Source organism: Anopheles darlingi, chromosome 3, assembly GCF_943734745.1.
Source record: "Anopheles darlingi chromosome 3, idAnoDarlMG_H_01, whole genome shotgun sequence".
Classification (NCBI taxonomy): domain Eukaryota; kingdom Metazoa; phylum Arthropoda; class Insecta; order Diptera; family Culicidae; genus Anopheles; species Anopheles darlingi.
The window spans coordinates 35,455,968-35,470,938 of NC_064875.1; the positions used below are offsets into that span (position 1 = coordinate 35,455,968).

At 41.3% G+C, this 14,971-nt stretch overlaps 3 protein-coding genes and 1 long non-coding RNA gene across 7 annotated transcripts; 2 read left to right on the top strand and 2 right to left on the bottom strand.

Annotated features, from left to right (window-relative positions):
• Nucleotides 1-1,102: 1,102 nt before the first annotated feature.
• Nucleotides 1,103-5,467, bottom strand: LOC125956350 (TWiK family of potassium channels protein 18). Of its 4 annotated transcripts, none has more exons than XM_049688110.1 (6): nt 5,212-5,467; nt 4,304-4,584; nt 4,074-4,230; nt 3,382-3,478; nt 3,031-3,160; nt 1,103-2,694 (listed from the first exon to the last, which is right to left on the bottom strand). In XM_049688110.1, the coding sequence occupies exons 2-6, from the start codon at nt 4,446-4,448 to the stop codon at nt 1,985-1,987; spliced, it is 1,239 nt and encodes a 412-aa protein (XP_049544067.1). In that variant the 5' UTR covers nt 4,449-4,584; nt 5,212-5,467; the 3' UTR covers nt 1,103-1,984. The 4 variants fall into 4 exon arrangements, with proteins under 4 accessions (XP_049544067.1, XP_049544068.1, XP_049544069.1 ...); XM_049688111.1 differs by lacking the exon at nt 5,212-5,467 and adding an exon at nt 5,072-5,201; XM_049688113.1 differs by having other exon boundaries at nt 2,367-2,694; nt 4,058-4,230.
• On the top strand, nt 5,212-6,748 carry LOC125955485 (uncharacterized). Its single transcript, XM_049686616.1, has 4 exons — nt 5,212-5,217; nt 5,767-6,053; nt 6,116-6,175; nt 6,610-6,748. Exons 1-4 carry the CDS (start codon nt 5,212-5,214, stop codon nt 6,632-6,634), a joined length of 378 nt encoding a protein of 125 aa, XP_049542573.1. The 3' UTR covers nt 6,635-6,748.
• Nucleotides 6,749-7,115: 367 nt separating this feature from the next.
• Nucleotides 7,116-9,638, top strand: LOC125956349 (N-acetylglucosamine-6-sulfatase-like). The gene is made up of 8 exons (XM_049688109.1): nt 7,116-7,468; nt 7,538-7,837; nt 7,900-7,959; nt 8,021-8,359; nt 8,453-8,627; nt 8,710-8,910; nt 8,983-9,410; nt 9,474-9,638. The coding sequence occupies exons 2-8, from the start codon at nt 7,706-7,708 to the stop codon at nt 9,621-9,623; spliced, it is 1,485 nt and encodes a 494-aa protein (XP_049544066.1). The 5' UTR covers nt 7,116-7,468; nt 7,538-7,705; the 3' UTR covers nt 9,624-9,638.
• Nucleotides 9,639-9,818: 180 nt separating this feature from the next.
• On the bottom strand, nt 9,819-14,911 carry LOC125956352 (uncharacterized). The gene is made up of 4 exons (XR_007469166.1): nt 14,371-14,911; nt 12,102-14,075; nt 10,274-12,034; nt 9,819-10,197 (listed from the first exon to the last, which is right to left on the bottom strand). It is a non-coding gene; the product is annotated as an uncharacterized LOC125956352 (long non-coding RNA).
• Nucleotides 14,912-14,971: the final 60 nt, after the last annotated feature.

Consider the following 14,971-nt stretch of genomic DNA (forward strand, 5'->3'; position numbering starts at 1 on the left):
ACCCACTTACCGCATCAAACGCCTCCTGGTTTCCACACATCAGCGCCACGATGTTCTCCGGTCGGACCTCCTCCCTTGAGATCCCCCGTAGCTTGGCCCTGGCTTCGTCGTACCTGGGGCAGTGGAACAAGACGTGCTCCGGAGACTCCACAACCTCCTCGCAAGCAGGGCACAGTGGCGAGGAGGCTCGCCCTATACGGTGGAGATATTCCCGGAAATAACCATGTCCCGTGAAGAACTGGGTTAGATGGTAGTTTAACGCCCCGTAACCGCGCGATGTCCAGCATTCGATGACCGGGATCACACGGTGCGTCCAACGTCCGCGCATATCATTCTCCCACTCACGCTGCCAGTGCTCCATCGTCCTGCACCTCCTCGACGAGGATCCCAACTGGGATCATGCCGGTTATCACACACACGGCCGCCAATGACACGGTGCTGAAGGACCCTGCCACCAGAATCGCAGTGAGTCGGTGGACTTGGTTTAGCAAAACCACCGTCAGCGCCATAGCCCATGCAGGACCCGCGTAGCGCAATACGGATGATATCACACCTGCAAGCAGTCTCCTCTTGCTACTACTCAGGCCCGAGGTCCTGCACATTATACTCGAAAGAGCGTGGAGGGCCTTCTTCGCCTTACTGGTGGCGTATTCTACATGGCTTCCGAAGCTGAGCCTGTAGTAGTGTAGAGACCTGATCGCTTCCTGAGACTGAACCACGTGACTACCAATCGTGATCGAACTGGCAAATAGTGTACAGATTAAGTGATTAAAATTTCATATCGATTGGTCCTGTTTCCATGGTATAATGGGCACCGACTTCGAAAACGTAGATTTTAGGAAAGCCGCTTCAAAGTAGCGAGATGCATTGAGGCATGTATGAAAGGCGGTTTTTTAAACCAATATCTTTGGCAGTTTTGCTTCGATTGATCCAAAAATTTTCACAAATACTCTTGACAGAATCAATCAGGTTCATTGTTTCAGTACAATTTCAGATTGTCTGGCTTGCTCCTTTCTAATCCAGACGCATCGAATAAATAAAATATTTTTCATCGAAAAAGGAATACAACGATATTCTCAAGATATTTATTTATTAAATAGCCATACAACACTTTTCAGTTCTCTATATACAGTGTACGTAAACGCTACAAAACTTATTCGGACTACATTTTAATGCTTTTCGTTCATTTAAATTGTACGTGTCCGTTTATTATATAATTACCAATGACTTAACAGATATTATATGGCTATGGGTTTTTGTAAGATATAAAGCTTCGTTTTACCACGTTTTGTTAGTGATGAACACAACAAGTGAACATGAACACAATGGATGGAACCAAATACTATTGAAATTGTTTGAAACAATATTGATCAACGTTATAAAAAACCTTAATTTGCCATCATTCGTATGAGCCATTAATGAAATAAACTGCTTATTGTTCTAAAATCATATCTTACACAATTTTCAAAGAATCTTTTTTTCAACTGTATTTTAACGACAGAAACATGTAGGAATGATTTTCATGAACTGCATCAAAGTGTTGGAACTTTTTAGTGATAAGTTGAGTTTTGCAGAAGATGCGTAGGGCTTTTCAAACTTTAATCACATCTTCCAAGCATTGTTGCCTTGCCGTTTCTTCAGTGGTAGATTCTTCTCGTCACATAAACACATCATTGCTCAGAGTTCCTTTATGGTGTACACATTTGGACTCATCCTCAAAAGTAACCATTTTTTCCCTTGGCTTTGGACCGGAGATCATAGTTGAGCTAACCGCGTGTTGAGAAACTATACTTCGCTTTGTCGGTGGTAGCGCCAGATCGCCAACACCTGAAAGATTGAATTCACTAACACTACGAGGTACGAAGTATTCCATGTGGTTATCCATGACTCCTGTTGACCTTCTGGCAGGTGTATTGCGATGAAACGTGCCCGATCGACGAGGAAGCGAATTGTACTCGTTGAGTGTGAAATCATTGCATCGTTGTCAAGATTTAACTGGTGTAATGGACGCAGACACAAGAGCAACGTCTTCCGTAGATGAAGTTTCCGGAATTGCAAATTTTTTTAACCATATGATCAGTTCCGTTTGGATAAGACTAAAACACATAGCCACAACTGCCATACCAATAATGATGTATGCAGACGCAGTATATTGCGCAATATTCCCCTTAGGCATTAGATCTCCAAATCCTATAGTTCCGAGCGAAGTGAAACAAAAGTAAAGACTTTCTAAAACACCCCATGGCTGTATTTTATGAAAAAGTACAGCACCAAACGTTACATAGCAGATCAATATCATTACGCATATAGATATTGGCACTACAGATTGTGGTTGTCTGAAATTGTTGGTTTTACTTATGCGCAAACCATGTGTGTTTAGAGTGTAGGTATGTGGCTCATGACTAGTTGCATTGTGATTCCACGTTTGATGATAGAGCTGAGATCGCTTTTGAACTTCAGAACTATTGTTTTTGCCACTCCCGGGCACGGTTATATTTCCAATTGGTGGACCACTGTTACCAACTTCCTGTGATGTACGAAAGGGCTTCAAACGACGAAATATGCATCGCATTCCATTTGATAAACTCTCTCCGATAGCTGACAGATAAAGAAGTATGATTGGTATACCAAATAGCGCATAAATGAGTGCAGCAACTCGACCCCATTGTGTCCGTGGAGAGATACCACTGAATCCTGTAAGTGAAAGTAATTAAAAGGTGTACAAAATATTACGAAATCGTCAACTTTAACATATGATACGGTGTACATAAAATATGAAATCTTAAGATCAGATCAGTTTGATCTATACTTTGAAGCATTACTTTTAAGCTTAGCAGGGCTAACATATAAATAGTTTTAATAGGAGTGAACAAATCTATATAGTTGCTTTGGAACACGATAAAACGATTACCGTGGACATAAAAAAAACATGAACAATAAACAAGAAAAACGTTGTGCTTAATATCCAAAAGGAATTATTGGAGTTCTTGAAAACTCACGAAATTGAATAACAGTTTATGATGGGCTTACCTATTGTTGTTATTAATGTTAGTGAGTATAGAAAAGCCGAAGCGTATGTCCATTTGTATGGTCGTGTATTTTGTTGAACATTTGCCACTTGTTGTATTCGAGATGCCCGTACTGCCCGAAGAATTGTATCCTTTTGGAATTAGAAAAAACGATTAAAGAAAGTGCCGGAATATTTACTATTGTTGTAAACACTTTTCATGTCCTTTGTTACAAACGATTTACCAATAAAAAAAATAACAGCAATAATTTTTTGTTTTTGACAAGAATTTGGCTATAAGTTTTTGGAAATTACAAAAAGAACTATTCTATTAAAAATGTCTGTCAATTACCCTAATATTCTATACTATTTACCTGAAAGTGAAGAACTTCTTGGGCAGCTAATCGTGTCCAGTTTTCCTTGTATAGTATATTCAAATCTTCGGTGATTGACCATAGCCGATCCACTGTCCTACAAAGAAAAATGTGTTTGGGGAAATTATTATAAATACTGTTATCGGATCCTTTTTTAATAAATAGGTACAGAGTGTGCCAGCTAGACAGAACCTATTTAAATGTTGAATAACTTTGTTACGACAAGTAACCCAGTTACTGAATCGTCAGTCTATGGCATTTTATAGATTAATACCAAAAAAGCTGGCTGAACTGTATTTCAGTACACTGAATATAAATCTTTCAACTATGAAAACTGTGCGTGCTTCTGCGTGGCCTCTTCGTTCGCGGGATCGACGGCGCCGGACTGTTTTCAGTGAGGCTATTTGAACAGTAAGGTAAATGTCAGCAAATATTAAATATTGCCAAATACAATGAAAATGCGCAAAAAGGCACGATCACTTGATTGATATTACATTCTGAGTGAATTGTTAATAAATGGCATTGACATGGCCTAAATAAATGGCCTAAATAAATCGGTTCATTTTTCAAAATCGACTGAAAAATGGCGCAATTATTTAACATTTAAATAGGTCCTGTCTAGAGGCGCACCCTGTATATGTTAAAATAGAAGTGTAGTTTGCTTCCAATATGTTACTATAATATATTTATACTTATGTCGCATTTCGGCACTCGGTAAATCATGTCTAGGATACGGTTTGGATGCCGCGACAGAAGTTTCAATCATATCTCCATTTTCTGCTTCGCCTTCAAGAGCCACAAACAGAACTGATCCAAGGGCCGTATACGCTAATACGAGCACAAGAACTCCTGTTTGGGAGAAACATTTTTTTAAATTTTAAATAATAGTACATATACAAGACAGTTTCATTTTAAAACCTACCAAAGGCAGATGCCCATTGAGATTTAGGAGCCTGTTGACACCCGCAAAGCGTTACATTTTCTTGGTTAGAGCATGGACTTTGCGGTTGTGATGCTGAACCACTTCCAATGAAGTTAGGTATTGAAAGGGCTGACTTCGTGTTCATAATTAATATTGTTGATAATTATAATTGGCCGTTCAATGGGGTTGATGTTTTGAGTAGTATGATTTTTTACGTGTCGCTTAAGGATGTGAAGAATTGTTTAATATATCTCATTCAAATACCGTGCATGATCTTGTTGCTGTAATTAAGGAAAAATATTCTTATGAACGTCTCGTAATTATCGTCGTTTCTCTAGGTGGGCTCTAGGTCTTTCAAGGACGTATATTTTATATAAATCCATTTAAAATTATATTTCATTGACCCTTTCTATTGTAAAATTTAATCTTATAATGTTTCAACAACAACACAATTTACAACAGTGAATAATACTTTATCTATTTATGGTTTTCACAAATCACATTTATGAAAGCTACGATGAATCACATTTTCCTGTATGATCACAACTTAATTACATCCACTCTATTGCTGATTAGTCAATTGAGAATGAGGTGTTTATCAAAATTTTTCATGGCCACTCTATGCCGTATGCGATTCGTTCACTAATCATATATCTTCCACAATAAAATCCATGTGAGTATAGAGATGGAGGATCCTATAGCACAGAGGCATAATGCAATGTAATCGTTTGAAATATGCTTAAATGATTGAAAATATTATTAGCTTACCCACTGACGGACAGTTAATGTAACAATAAATTGTTTAATTTCACACATGTTCCACACGAATTCGTTAAAGAAAAGGGTTTCAATGCACTCAAATAACTACTCTATTGTTAGAACTAAAAGCTAACGCTGGTAATGCTTACATGGTAGTAGATGCGAAGTAGATGCTACTGCAAATTAGAGTCGTCTCAATTCAATTTGAGATATTTAGATCCAAAGGCGTTTTGAAGTAATCAATGCATGAGTGCTCAAACAACTTTAATTGGTCACGACCATTTGCCATATCTATTACACCAATGCTATTATCAGCAGATGTCTACATTAAAATCTTGTAAAGGTTTTACAAAATGTATTCTTGTTTTGAAATGTTAATGCTACTGAAATGCAGACTGAAAATCACATTTATGAAATTTTTGGCTGAAAAGCAGGACCTGAAAGAAGGACCTGAGTAATCTGAGCTTTGCGCATGTGTAATGAGCAAGAGAGAGTGTAATGAGCAAGAGAGAGATACGCTCCGAACGGAAGAAGCTTAAAACTCACAAAAGTTAGTAAAACTTTCGAAAGCTTTCACGAGGGCCGGAACTTTCGTTTTTATCGTTTTCGCGTCGTGGTAGATTTCGTTTTTATTGTTTTACGGCGGATTTTGTCGTTTTATCCGTTTTCTTCTTCTTGTTCTTCTTCTTCTTCGAACAAAAAAGTGGAAATTTTCAACATTTTTCAACTTTTTTGGTGAATTTCGCGCATTTTGTGATAAAGATAAAGGTGCTAAGAGAGAATTCAAGTCTTTTGCAACTCCCGCCGTCGTTCCCGTTGGAAAAGTAGACGGAGGAAGTGGAAAACTACGCCCAGATCCACGGAACGAAACGATCAAAGAAGACGAGGCAGAATCTACGAAAAGGATTTACTCTTCTCTTTTCCTAAAAGGATCATTCTACAAGATCCGGTTCATACAATCAACTACGGGGAAATCTTTGGCCTCGATCCGGTAAGTTTTAAGATTCGTGATTCTTCAACAATCGGTTGCACTAACTCGTATTCTCTTTCCAGCTTGGAGCACACAGCAACAAGAGCACTTGCAATTAAAATTGCGGATAACAGATACCAAAGGTAACCAAACAGATGGTTGAATTGATTAGAACCGGATGATTGGAATAACGAACCTGTATTGCGGAAATGAACAAATTCAAGCCGTTTGCGATTCCAGCCATCGGTTTTAGCTAAGCGAAACGACTGGCGTCCGTCACTCTAAAAAGTTCTATTGTTTCTCCAACATTACAACTAGAAAATGGCCAACCATTTCATTCGTGGCTTCTCCCTTAACAGCTGCGTATCAAAAGCCTTATCGGTCTATCATTTTCGTTATTCCACAAGCTGCCAGCATTGCTGGAAATGTAGCAACATCCAACAGAGATCCAAAGATAAATTCTTCTGTAGTTCTTGTGGGATACTGCTCAACGTCGCGAAATATGTAGGCACTTTTTGAAGCTTGTCTGACTTGCTCTTTTAAAAATGAATAATTATTTTCAATCTTCCATTTTTAGAATTACTTCGATTTGCTGGATGTAGAGAAAGGGTACCAGGTTGACCAAGTGGCATTAAAAAAGAAGTATAGGAATATTCAAAACCAAATTCATCCGGACAAATTTGCGCAACAATCGCTAGAAGAGAAGCAGTTGGCTCTGGAATGGAGTGCACTGATCAACAAGGCATATACAACACTTACGAAATCTGTAGACAGAAGCCAATATTTATTAGAACTACAGGGGATTACCATATCGGAGGAGAATTCCCATATCGATCGATCGTTTTTGATAGAAATGATGGATCTTAATGAATCCATAGATGAGGCTCATGATACGGAAGATATAGAAGAACTAAAAGCCCGCATTGAAAATCTAATAGAGACACAAAATCACGAGATTGAACAATCTTTCAAAGCAGATGATTACGAGGGCGCTAAGCAAAGTGTTATCCGCTTGAAATATCTTCTGAACATTGAGACAAAATTAAGAGACAAAATCTTGCATCAAAATTTGCAAACGAAATGAAGCATGAATGTTCAGTATCTGAAGGAAATAGTCGTAGAGCAAACGCAAACCACCGCTGCAGTGAACATAGTTAAAAGGAACTACAAACTTGCTAGTAATACCGTGGAAAATCGGATCGCGACAGTAACGGTCATTTTTCGAAATTTTTCGCGCCTCGTGCTGAAGCTAACTTCAAAATTGAAGCCGGCTGGAGTAGGATTTTCGTGGTGGGGGGGGGGTTTTGAGGTTAGGTAAAAAGTTGTAAAAATCCAAAATCTAGTCTGCATTTTTTGCAACAAATCTTTATCATGGCCGGAAGTAACTCGGGATTCGTCGGTTTTATCAAAAACATATACAACGACGAATACAAATGGTAGGTAATGCTGGTTTGTTCACACGTTGAGCCACTGTGATTTCATCATTTAATTTCACTCATCTGCAGGGCGCTTGTGAAAAGTACATCTTTGTTCGTGATAGGCGTACGAATTGCCAAAGAATGTGCAGGGCTTGAGCTGATGCCGGCGATTCCACATTAAATTCCACACATCTGTTCCGTGACCTAACTGTGGCAAATAAACAGATCTAGTAAAACCCAAATTAGGGAAAAAGCATGTTTATTGCGTTGGTTGTGGCTTGTTTGCAGGTTCTATGTATTCCTTCCCCAAGCACGGCTATAGAAGAAAAGCAGTTTAATTTTGTGCTTGTTTTGACCGATGACCAGGATGTAATGCTCAAGGGAATGGTTGGTTTGGAATGGTGGATTCGTACGAGTATCTGAATTACAAGCAATTTCATTCATTGCAGACTCCCATGACGAACACAGTCTCACATATTGCAAATCAGGGTGCAACGTTCATAAACGCAGTGAGTGAATGAAAAAGCATTATCACAAAGTATCTTCTAACACGAAATCTCGAATTTTCAGTACACATCATCTCCCATTTGCTGCCCCTCGCGTAGTTCGATTCTCTCTGGAAGATATGCGCATAACCATAGAACCTTTAATAATTCTGTTGCAGGAGGTTGTTATGGAGAATATTGGCGTCAAAAGGTTGAACCGTTTGCACTGCCCGTAGCTTTGTCCGAGGCAGGATATACCACTTTTTTTGCGGGAAAATATCTCAATCAGTACGCTACAAATGCTATTCCACCGGGATGGTCTGATTGGTATGGCCTACATGGAAACTCCCGGTACTACAACTACACTATCACCGAAAATGGAAACCCTGTTACTTATCACGATAGATATTTCACAGACTATCTAGTAAGTATATATGGTCATTTATGTTATAATTCATTAACCTATGCTCTCCATTATTTGCCAATATTTTCGTCCATGCAAATGTGTACCGTTAAGCAATGGAAACTGGTAAATTTCCTGGACCAATTGGATGGAAAACAGCCATTTTTCGCAATGGTGGCTCCGCCGGCCCCGCATTCTCCATTTACTCCAGCAGAGAGACACAAAGATTTATTCCCATACGCCAAAGCCGTTAGAACTCCGAACTTCAACATACCTTCCAATCAATTAGGTAACAACAAAAAGGGTGATTTTTATTGCCTATTGGCGTCGGTTGTAATTTTCGTGTTAATTTGTTGATTTTTCTTTGTTAGACAAACATTGGCTACTTACAATGCAACCAGCTACTTTACCCGACAATTTGATCCCACGGTTAGATTCAATTCATCGTAGTCGCTGGCAGACATTAGTGGCAGTAGATGAGATGGTTAATGCTATTGTTGAGAAATTGAAAGAGAAACAGATGCTAGAAAATACTTTTATCTTCTACACTTCAGATAATGGTTATCATATTGGTAATTGAAAGTGAAAATAGCATCTTTGAGTTCTACACAATCTTTTATTCCCGCACATTTCAATGCTTTCAGGGCAATTCGCTCAGGGATTGGACAAGCGCCAACCTTATGAAACAGATATACGAGTTCCATTCCTTGTACGTGGACCTACGATTCCTAAAAAATCTCTCATCGATTCACCCATCGCTTTAATAGATATTGCTCCTACTATGCTCCATCTCGCTGGTCTTGATATCCCCAAAGGAATGGATGGAGTACCCATAACATTTGCCAAAGATAATAGCTCGTTTGACGAGAGACAAATTTTAATCGAATATTGGGGCGAAGGCACCACCGAAACATATAATGACGAATGTCCGTGGCAAGCATCTGATCGATTACAACTGTGCACTATCGGTGAAGCTTGTCATTGTCAGGATGCGTGGAACAATACTTATAATTGTTTGCGGCACATCGCTCATGATATCAACTTTGTGTATTGTGAATTCAAAGATAATGAGGTAATCATTAACTGCGCAGTCGCATGATTCTTTGTTATTTTATCTACTTTTTCTATTTGGCAGCATTTTGTGGAAGCGTACAATCTGTCCAGCGATCTTTATCAGATGCAAAATATTGGTTACGACATGCTGCCCTCCATGATAGCAAAGTACAGTTTAGCGCTGGTAAATCTCACGGCATGTACAGGTACAACATGTCAGATTGTTTATTGAAAACTATTATATCAGGAGAGCTTAAATAAGAACGAGTAATTACTCTTGTATTATTTATCACTTGTTCAGAAGTTGGTGAAAGTCACGACCTTAACAATGAATAAAAATTATCGTAATCGCTAACTGATTTGGATACGCTTGTCTTGGTGTAATTAAGAGCAATAAAAATAGATAATAAATTAAAGAGAAATAGTTCAATAAATGCCTTAAGGGAATGACCTTATTCAACAACATATATTCAACATATTCTATCCGAACGAACCAAGGAGAACAAATTTTTGGGGGATTCAGAATTCTGATGAGAACGCTAGGATGCACGCATTAGCATTCTGAATCCCCCGTAAATAGTAGCAAATGCGTCATACAAAATTGGCGGATTCAGCATTCTCATCAGAATTCTGGGGAGAATCCTGAATCCCCCAAAATAATTCTCATTTTGTCGCTTATGGACCGGGCGCGCGGGCCCAGCTTCGATTTCGAAGCTGTTGTTGATCGCTTCGTTCACTTCCTGCATTGCACCTTTTCGTCGATCGTATCACGTGGCGTACCGGCTATGGCATCGAATTTTCGCGAACTGAAACGGAACCGGATAAGAAGAGCTATTGCATCGTGAATTTGTTCATAATGGCAGCGGTTGTCTTCTTACTAACTTTTACTTATCCGGCGCTACAACCGACGAGCGGTCTTGGGCTGCCACAGAAGACTCCTCCACCGAACTTACCGGTTGTCTGCTTAGATGCCACATTTTCAAGGTACAACACTTCGAATTCCTTTTCAATCCGAAAGAAGAGATCATAGATGATAACGGTGTCGATGGTAGCGCTGGCGTTACTGACGGAGCCAGCGGAGTACCGACTGGTAAGCGGTTAGTTCCGCTCGTGCCACCGTTTTGCAATTAACATCAACGAGTCATTTGATTGAGGCCGCTGTGGAAAGTAGTTCTTCGAGCTATTGGTAGTGTTCAAGCGGCTCGAAATATCGATCAGCCGAATAAAGAAGTCCGAGTGCAACAATGTCCCAATCGGTTGAGCATCCTTAGGGGGCGGCGTAATATGTCGCCTACAGGAGATTTGCTATTCCTGTGCTGTCTGCAGCTGATCCCGGTTGTCGGTCGGTTGTTTCGGTACGTTTATCATATCGACTGAGGATGGCTTTCCGCTGAGAAGTGTAACCGCACTCGTTACCGTTGAGGTCGGTGACACAACCTCCACCTTCTGATTAGTGTCCGGATCCACGCTGTTCCCGTCCTCCTCGAGAGTCATCATGGGAATGTGGTGCCAGAAGCGCATCATGTCCTAGTAGACACTCTTCACCTTCTCCCCAGCTGTACACGCTGCCTTCTGTGGGTTGTATGAGACATAAGCACATTAATTAAGTTCCTATCGATCTGTCGATTGACCTTCCATAACGGCGACAAAATTATGGTCTCCAGTAGCAATCAGCGGATGTTGAGCGTAGCGTCCTGGTGTCTGCAGCACCGGGCCACGTTGGCTGAGACCTAAAAATCTCACGAATTTGCAACTCAGTTTGAGTAAGTTGCCTCTGTCTGTTCTCATTTTCCAGTTAGCTAAGTGGTCATGTGTTTTCTGCGAGGCTTACTGTCTGGGATTTTAGAAAAAAAATCCTTCGTAAGTTTCGGCAGTATGCGGAGCCATTCCCAGAGTCCAGCGCATCCAGACATCCCAGAGGATTCTGTCGAGAGTGATCACAGCCGGAGTTCCACAAGGGTCGATTCTCGGACCAACCATGTGGTACATCTTGTACGACAGCGTACTGGCCGTCCAACTTCCATCGCACGCCTTATCAGCTGATTAGCCTGAAAAGGAACGGATCGCCGCTGATAGGACAGATTGCCACCGGCAACTGTTCTTAATAAGGTGCCTATTCCCGTCACTTGACGCCTTAGTTGACGCCTCAGTAGTCAAATTCATTTTTGTTCTTTTTTGAGTTCATTGTCGCCTAAAAAAATCACCCAGGCGATCACTTTTTTGCTAGTGATATCAGCGGTTTGTTCGATGCCAATCTGTGCAAGCCAGCAGCAGGAGTGGACCTTTCGGGACAGGAAAATGTGTTGGATCCATCGCTGGACGATCGCTATCACCTTCGCCTTCTAACTGGCCAGTGTACCGCTTGTCTCGACGGTGAACGACCGTCCGTACAGGTTCGAGCTGCGAGGATCGTCGTCGATTAACGTACTTTCCGTAAAAATCGATCGGTCGGATCGGTCCGATCGTTAGATATTTCTTGGACTTGTCGTAGCACTCCCACGTGAACTTTTCCGGTGGTATACCGAGACAAATGCCAACAACATTGTAGATCTTGTTCATCTGCTTCCGGATCTTCTCCGTGATCTCCTAATCCGTCGCACCGTCTGCCACCAGCTGACGCAGATCCTTGGCGTATTCGCGAAGCTATTAAGAAATGCATGAAAAGTTCAGTGACATTCATGGACAAACTAGCCGTTCAATCAATCAGTACCTTGCTCTTAATGACCGAGTTCATACGATTGCTCGCCACACAGGTGTAGCTCTCCGGGAAGCACTTCTTCGGTATTGGCCCGTGCTTGTTGATCAGATTAACCAGCATATCCCACTGGCCACCATCGCAGGTCGGATCGGACAGCAGAAAAGAGACCAACCGTCCGTCGACTGCTACGCCATGCTTCGCCGAGTCGACCACGTTGTTAAGGAAGTAGTTTGCCCGTCAGATGTAAGTTGCAAGTTTGTACCGAATAATGCGAACACCTAAGGTTGAAGTTGTAGCTTAATGCCTCGAGTACGGATAAACTGACCTTGGCCGAACTGGACCCTGACCCTAACCGACCCTGGAGGGTGAACGACGCTGGACTTTTTCAAACAGTTGTTTGTTCGCAGCAGCAGTGCAGGAAGCAGTTCGCAAAGGTACCAAACGCCCAAAAGTAAAAAAAGCTAATTTTTTACGTTTCAACCTTTTACAGGAGACGAAATCCAAAGGGTAAAATCATCGAGTCCATCAACACGGGATTGCGGTCCTCCGGACAGAACCAAGAATGTCGTTATCCCGGCAGAGGTTGCTATACGCACGGCTTCTCTAACTTTCTTTACTTAGCTGCTCTTCCACAGCCCCCAAGAGCCACAGCACCTCCTCCTTAGCAACAAGTGCAGCACCTCAAGGAGGAGCTCATCTTCATGAGGCTCATGGGAGAAGCTCGAACAAGAGCTGGTTTTCTTGCCCGTGTGGCCTTGCTGTTCACCGAAATACCTTCAGCTGGGCGCCTTCAACCTTCAGTGTTGGGACGTTTTCTCAAAGTCAGCCGCCGGCACTGGCCTCTCCTGGCGAAAATCGGCCGAGTTATAGACGTTTAAGTAGTTAGTTAGTGTAGTGTAGTTAGTTTCTAGTGAGGTAGGTAGGTAGTTAGTTAATGAGGTAGTTTAAAGGAAATTATCAGTGTAAGGTTTACGAAAACTGCCTAAAAGCAAGGACGAAGTTAGGAAAATGAACAGCTAGGCTATTGGCCGCTCCGCATTGAGCCGCCACAACTTTGCTAGAGGAACCTGAGTGACCAAAACTTCGCGCCTGTGTACAGGAATTACATAGGTATTGCAGAAAGATTGCTGGGTAGTTTCGGAACATGGTTGATAATAGCCCATTCAGATTTGCCGCTGTCGCGACACTTGCTTTTGCATTTGGGAGATGAAGCAAGACTTCATGGAAGCACAGAGAAGAACTCAACGCACAGGTTCGAGGACAGTTTTACTGTGTTGAAGGAGATAGCAGTTACCAGTTCCGATAATCCGGTCCGTGCTATAGCAGAATACACCATTAAAAGGACATTTGAAGCCCCCTCCCCATATCCTTATTTTCAAAATCACGGGGGAAGGTCTTTACATGAAAAATTATACTATTTCCAACAAACCCAATTATAGTTGGATTTTAACGAGGAATTTTGAGCTGGTGAAAGTCGTTTCCATAAACGAACGCACAAAAATGATAACAGGAAGAAAGTTACGACTCTTTGAAGAGTTAAATGTGCTAGACAACGTTTTTACAGAGAATGGGATAAGCAGACAAGATAGGCCGAATTCTATTCGTCCTCTTACGTGTTGCGCAGTACGTTACAGACATATCCGATCACAGCAATTTACTGTAAAATGGCTCATTTAACGTATCAGAAGAAACATTACTTTATACCCGTTTCAGAGTCGTTACCGGCAGAAGGATAAATGAGGATTGAACAAGGACAAATAAAAACCTGACCGGACCTGACCGGACGGAGCAAGATTCATCCAAAGAAGGATCATTTTCCTGCTTGTTCGAAAGGACAATTCCGAAAGGTGATTCCGAAAGGACTTGCCTGAGTACTTTCTTCGGGAGCGGATGTTCCGGATGTGCGATGGTCCGATTATCGTTCCCTTATCGGCCGAAAAGGCTACCCGTAATCTTTATTATTACAGGATCTTTGCTTGAAGATGTCTGGAAGGAAGAAATCTATCATTAAAAATGGAACAGGGCCTTGGAGAATCTGAACGAATCTTCTGCCGGAAACGCCGAAGCGGGTTCCGGATATCGGCCGCCGGATTCTCTTTGGATTTGTAGGTGATTGTGAGTTGGTTCCTAAGCAAAAGCGTTGCAGAAAAAGGATTTAAAATCCGTTTTCGGGGTTTCAGCCCGGTCTTTTTGGGGAAATTTATATTATAAATAAAAGTTAATTTCTTTCCATCAAATTTATATGGAAAGGTTATTTTAGTTTAAGTAATAAAATATATACCTTTTTTAAGGAAAATTCATGGAAAACCCAAAAAAGTTAAGCTGTTCGGAAAAAGAATCGGCTTTTCTGATCCTGATTTCTGATTGGTCCTCCGATTTGGCGTCCACCAGCTGATCATTCAAGGTCACCTTCGTCGTGGATAACCTCAAAATTGCAAGGCCCACAAAAAGGGTCATCAAAAGACTATAGCTGGAGACTAAAAAAAGACTATATCTCTGGTTTTTCTTCGCGCTCCGGTTTTGTGCTTTTTCAACGGTTTTCCAAGCTTCTTTTTCGACGGGAACGAGGGCGAGAGTTGCAAACTTGACTCTAAGAACTCTGGATCGCACGAAAATTCACGAAAATTCACGAAAAACGCGGAAAATTTTCCTGTGTTTCGGTTTAACCAAAAAAAAAAAGAAAAAGGAGAACAAGAAGAAGAAGAAACCGGATAAAACGATAAGTTCTGCCGTAAAACGAAATCTACCCCAAGGCGAAAAGGCGAAAACGAAATCTACCCCGAGGCGAAAAGGCGAAAACGAAATCTACCTCGAGGCGAAAAGGCGAAAACGAAATCTACCCCGAGGCGAAAAAGAACTCGAATTTTGCCCGACTGGTGCTC

Coding starts and splice junctions, on each gene's coding strand:
- LOC125955485 (XM_049686616.1), top strand. Junction 6,054..6,115: donor AAATCTTTGGCCTCGATCCG/GTAAGTTTTAAG, acceptor TTCTCTTTCCAG/CTTGGAGCACACAGCAACAA. Junction 6,176..6,609: donor GCGGATAACAGATACCAAAG/GTAACCAAACAG, acceptor TTCCATTTTTAG/AATTACTTCGATTTGCTGGA.
- LOC125956349 (XM_049688109.1), top strand. CDS start 7,706: ATGTTTATTGCGTTGGTTGTGGCTTGTTTGCAGGTTCTATGTATTCCT. Junction 7,960..8,020: donor GTGCAACGTTCATAAACGCA/GTGAGTGAATGA, acceptor TCGAATTTTCAG/TACACATCATCTCCCATTTG. Junction 8,911..8,982: donor AGATAATGGTTATCATATTG/GTAATTGAAAGT, acceptor CAATGCTTTCAG/GGCAATTCGCTCAGGGATTG.
- LOC125956350 (XM_049688110.1), bottom strand. CDS start 4,448: ATGAACACGAAGTCAGCCCTTTCAATACCTAACTTCATTGGAAGTGGT. Junction 3,479..4,073: donor AGTGCCGAAATGCGACATAA/GTATAAATATAT, acceptor TTTTCTTTGTAG/GACAGTGGATCGGCTATGGT. Junction 3,161..3,381: donor AAGAAGTTCTTCACTTTCAG/GTAAATAGTATA, acceptor TAATTCCAAAAG/GATACAATTCTTCGGGCAGT.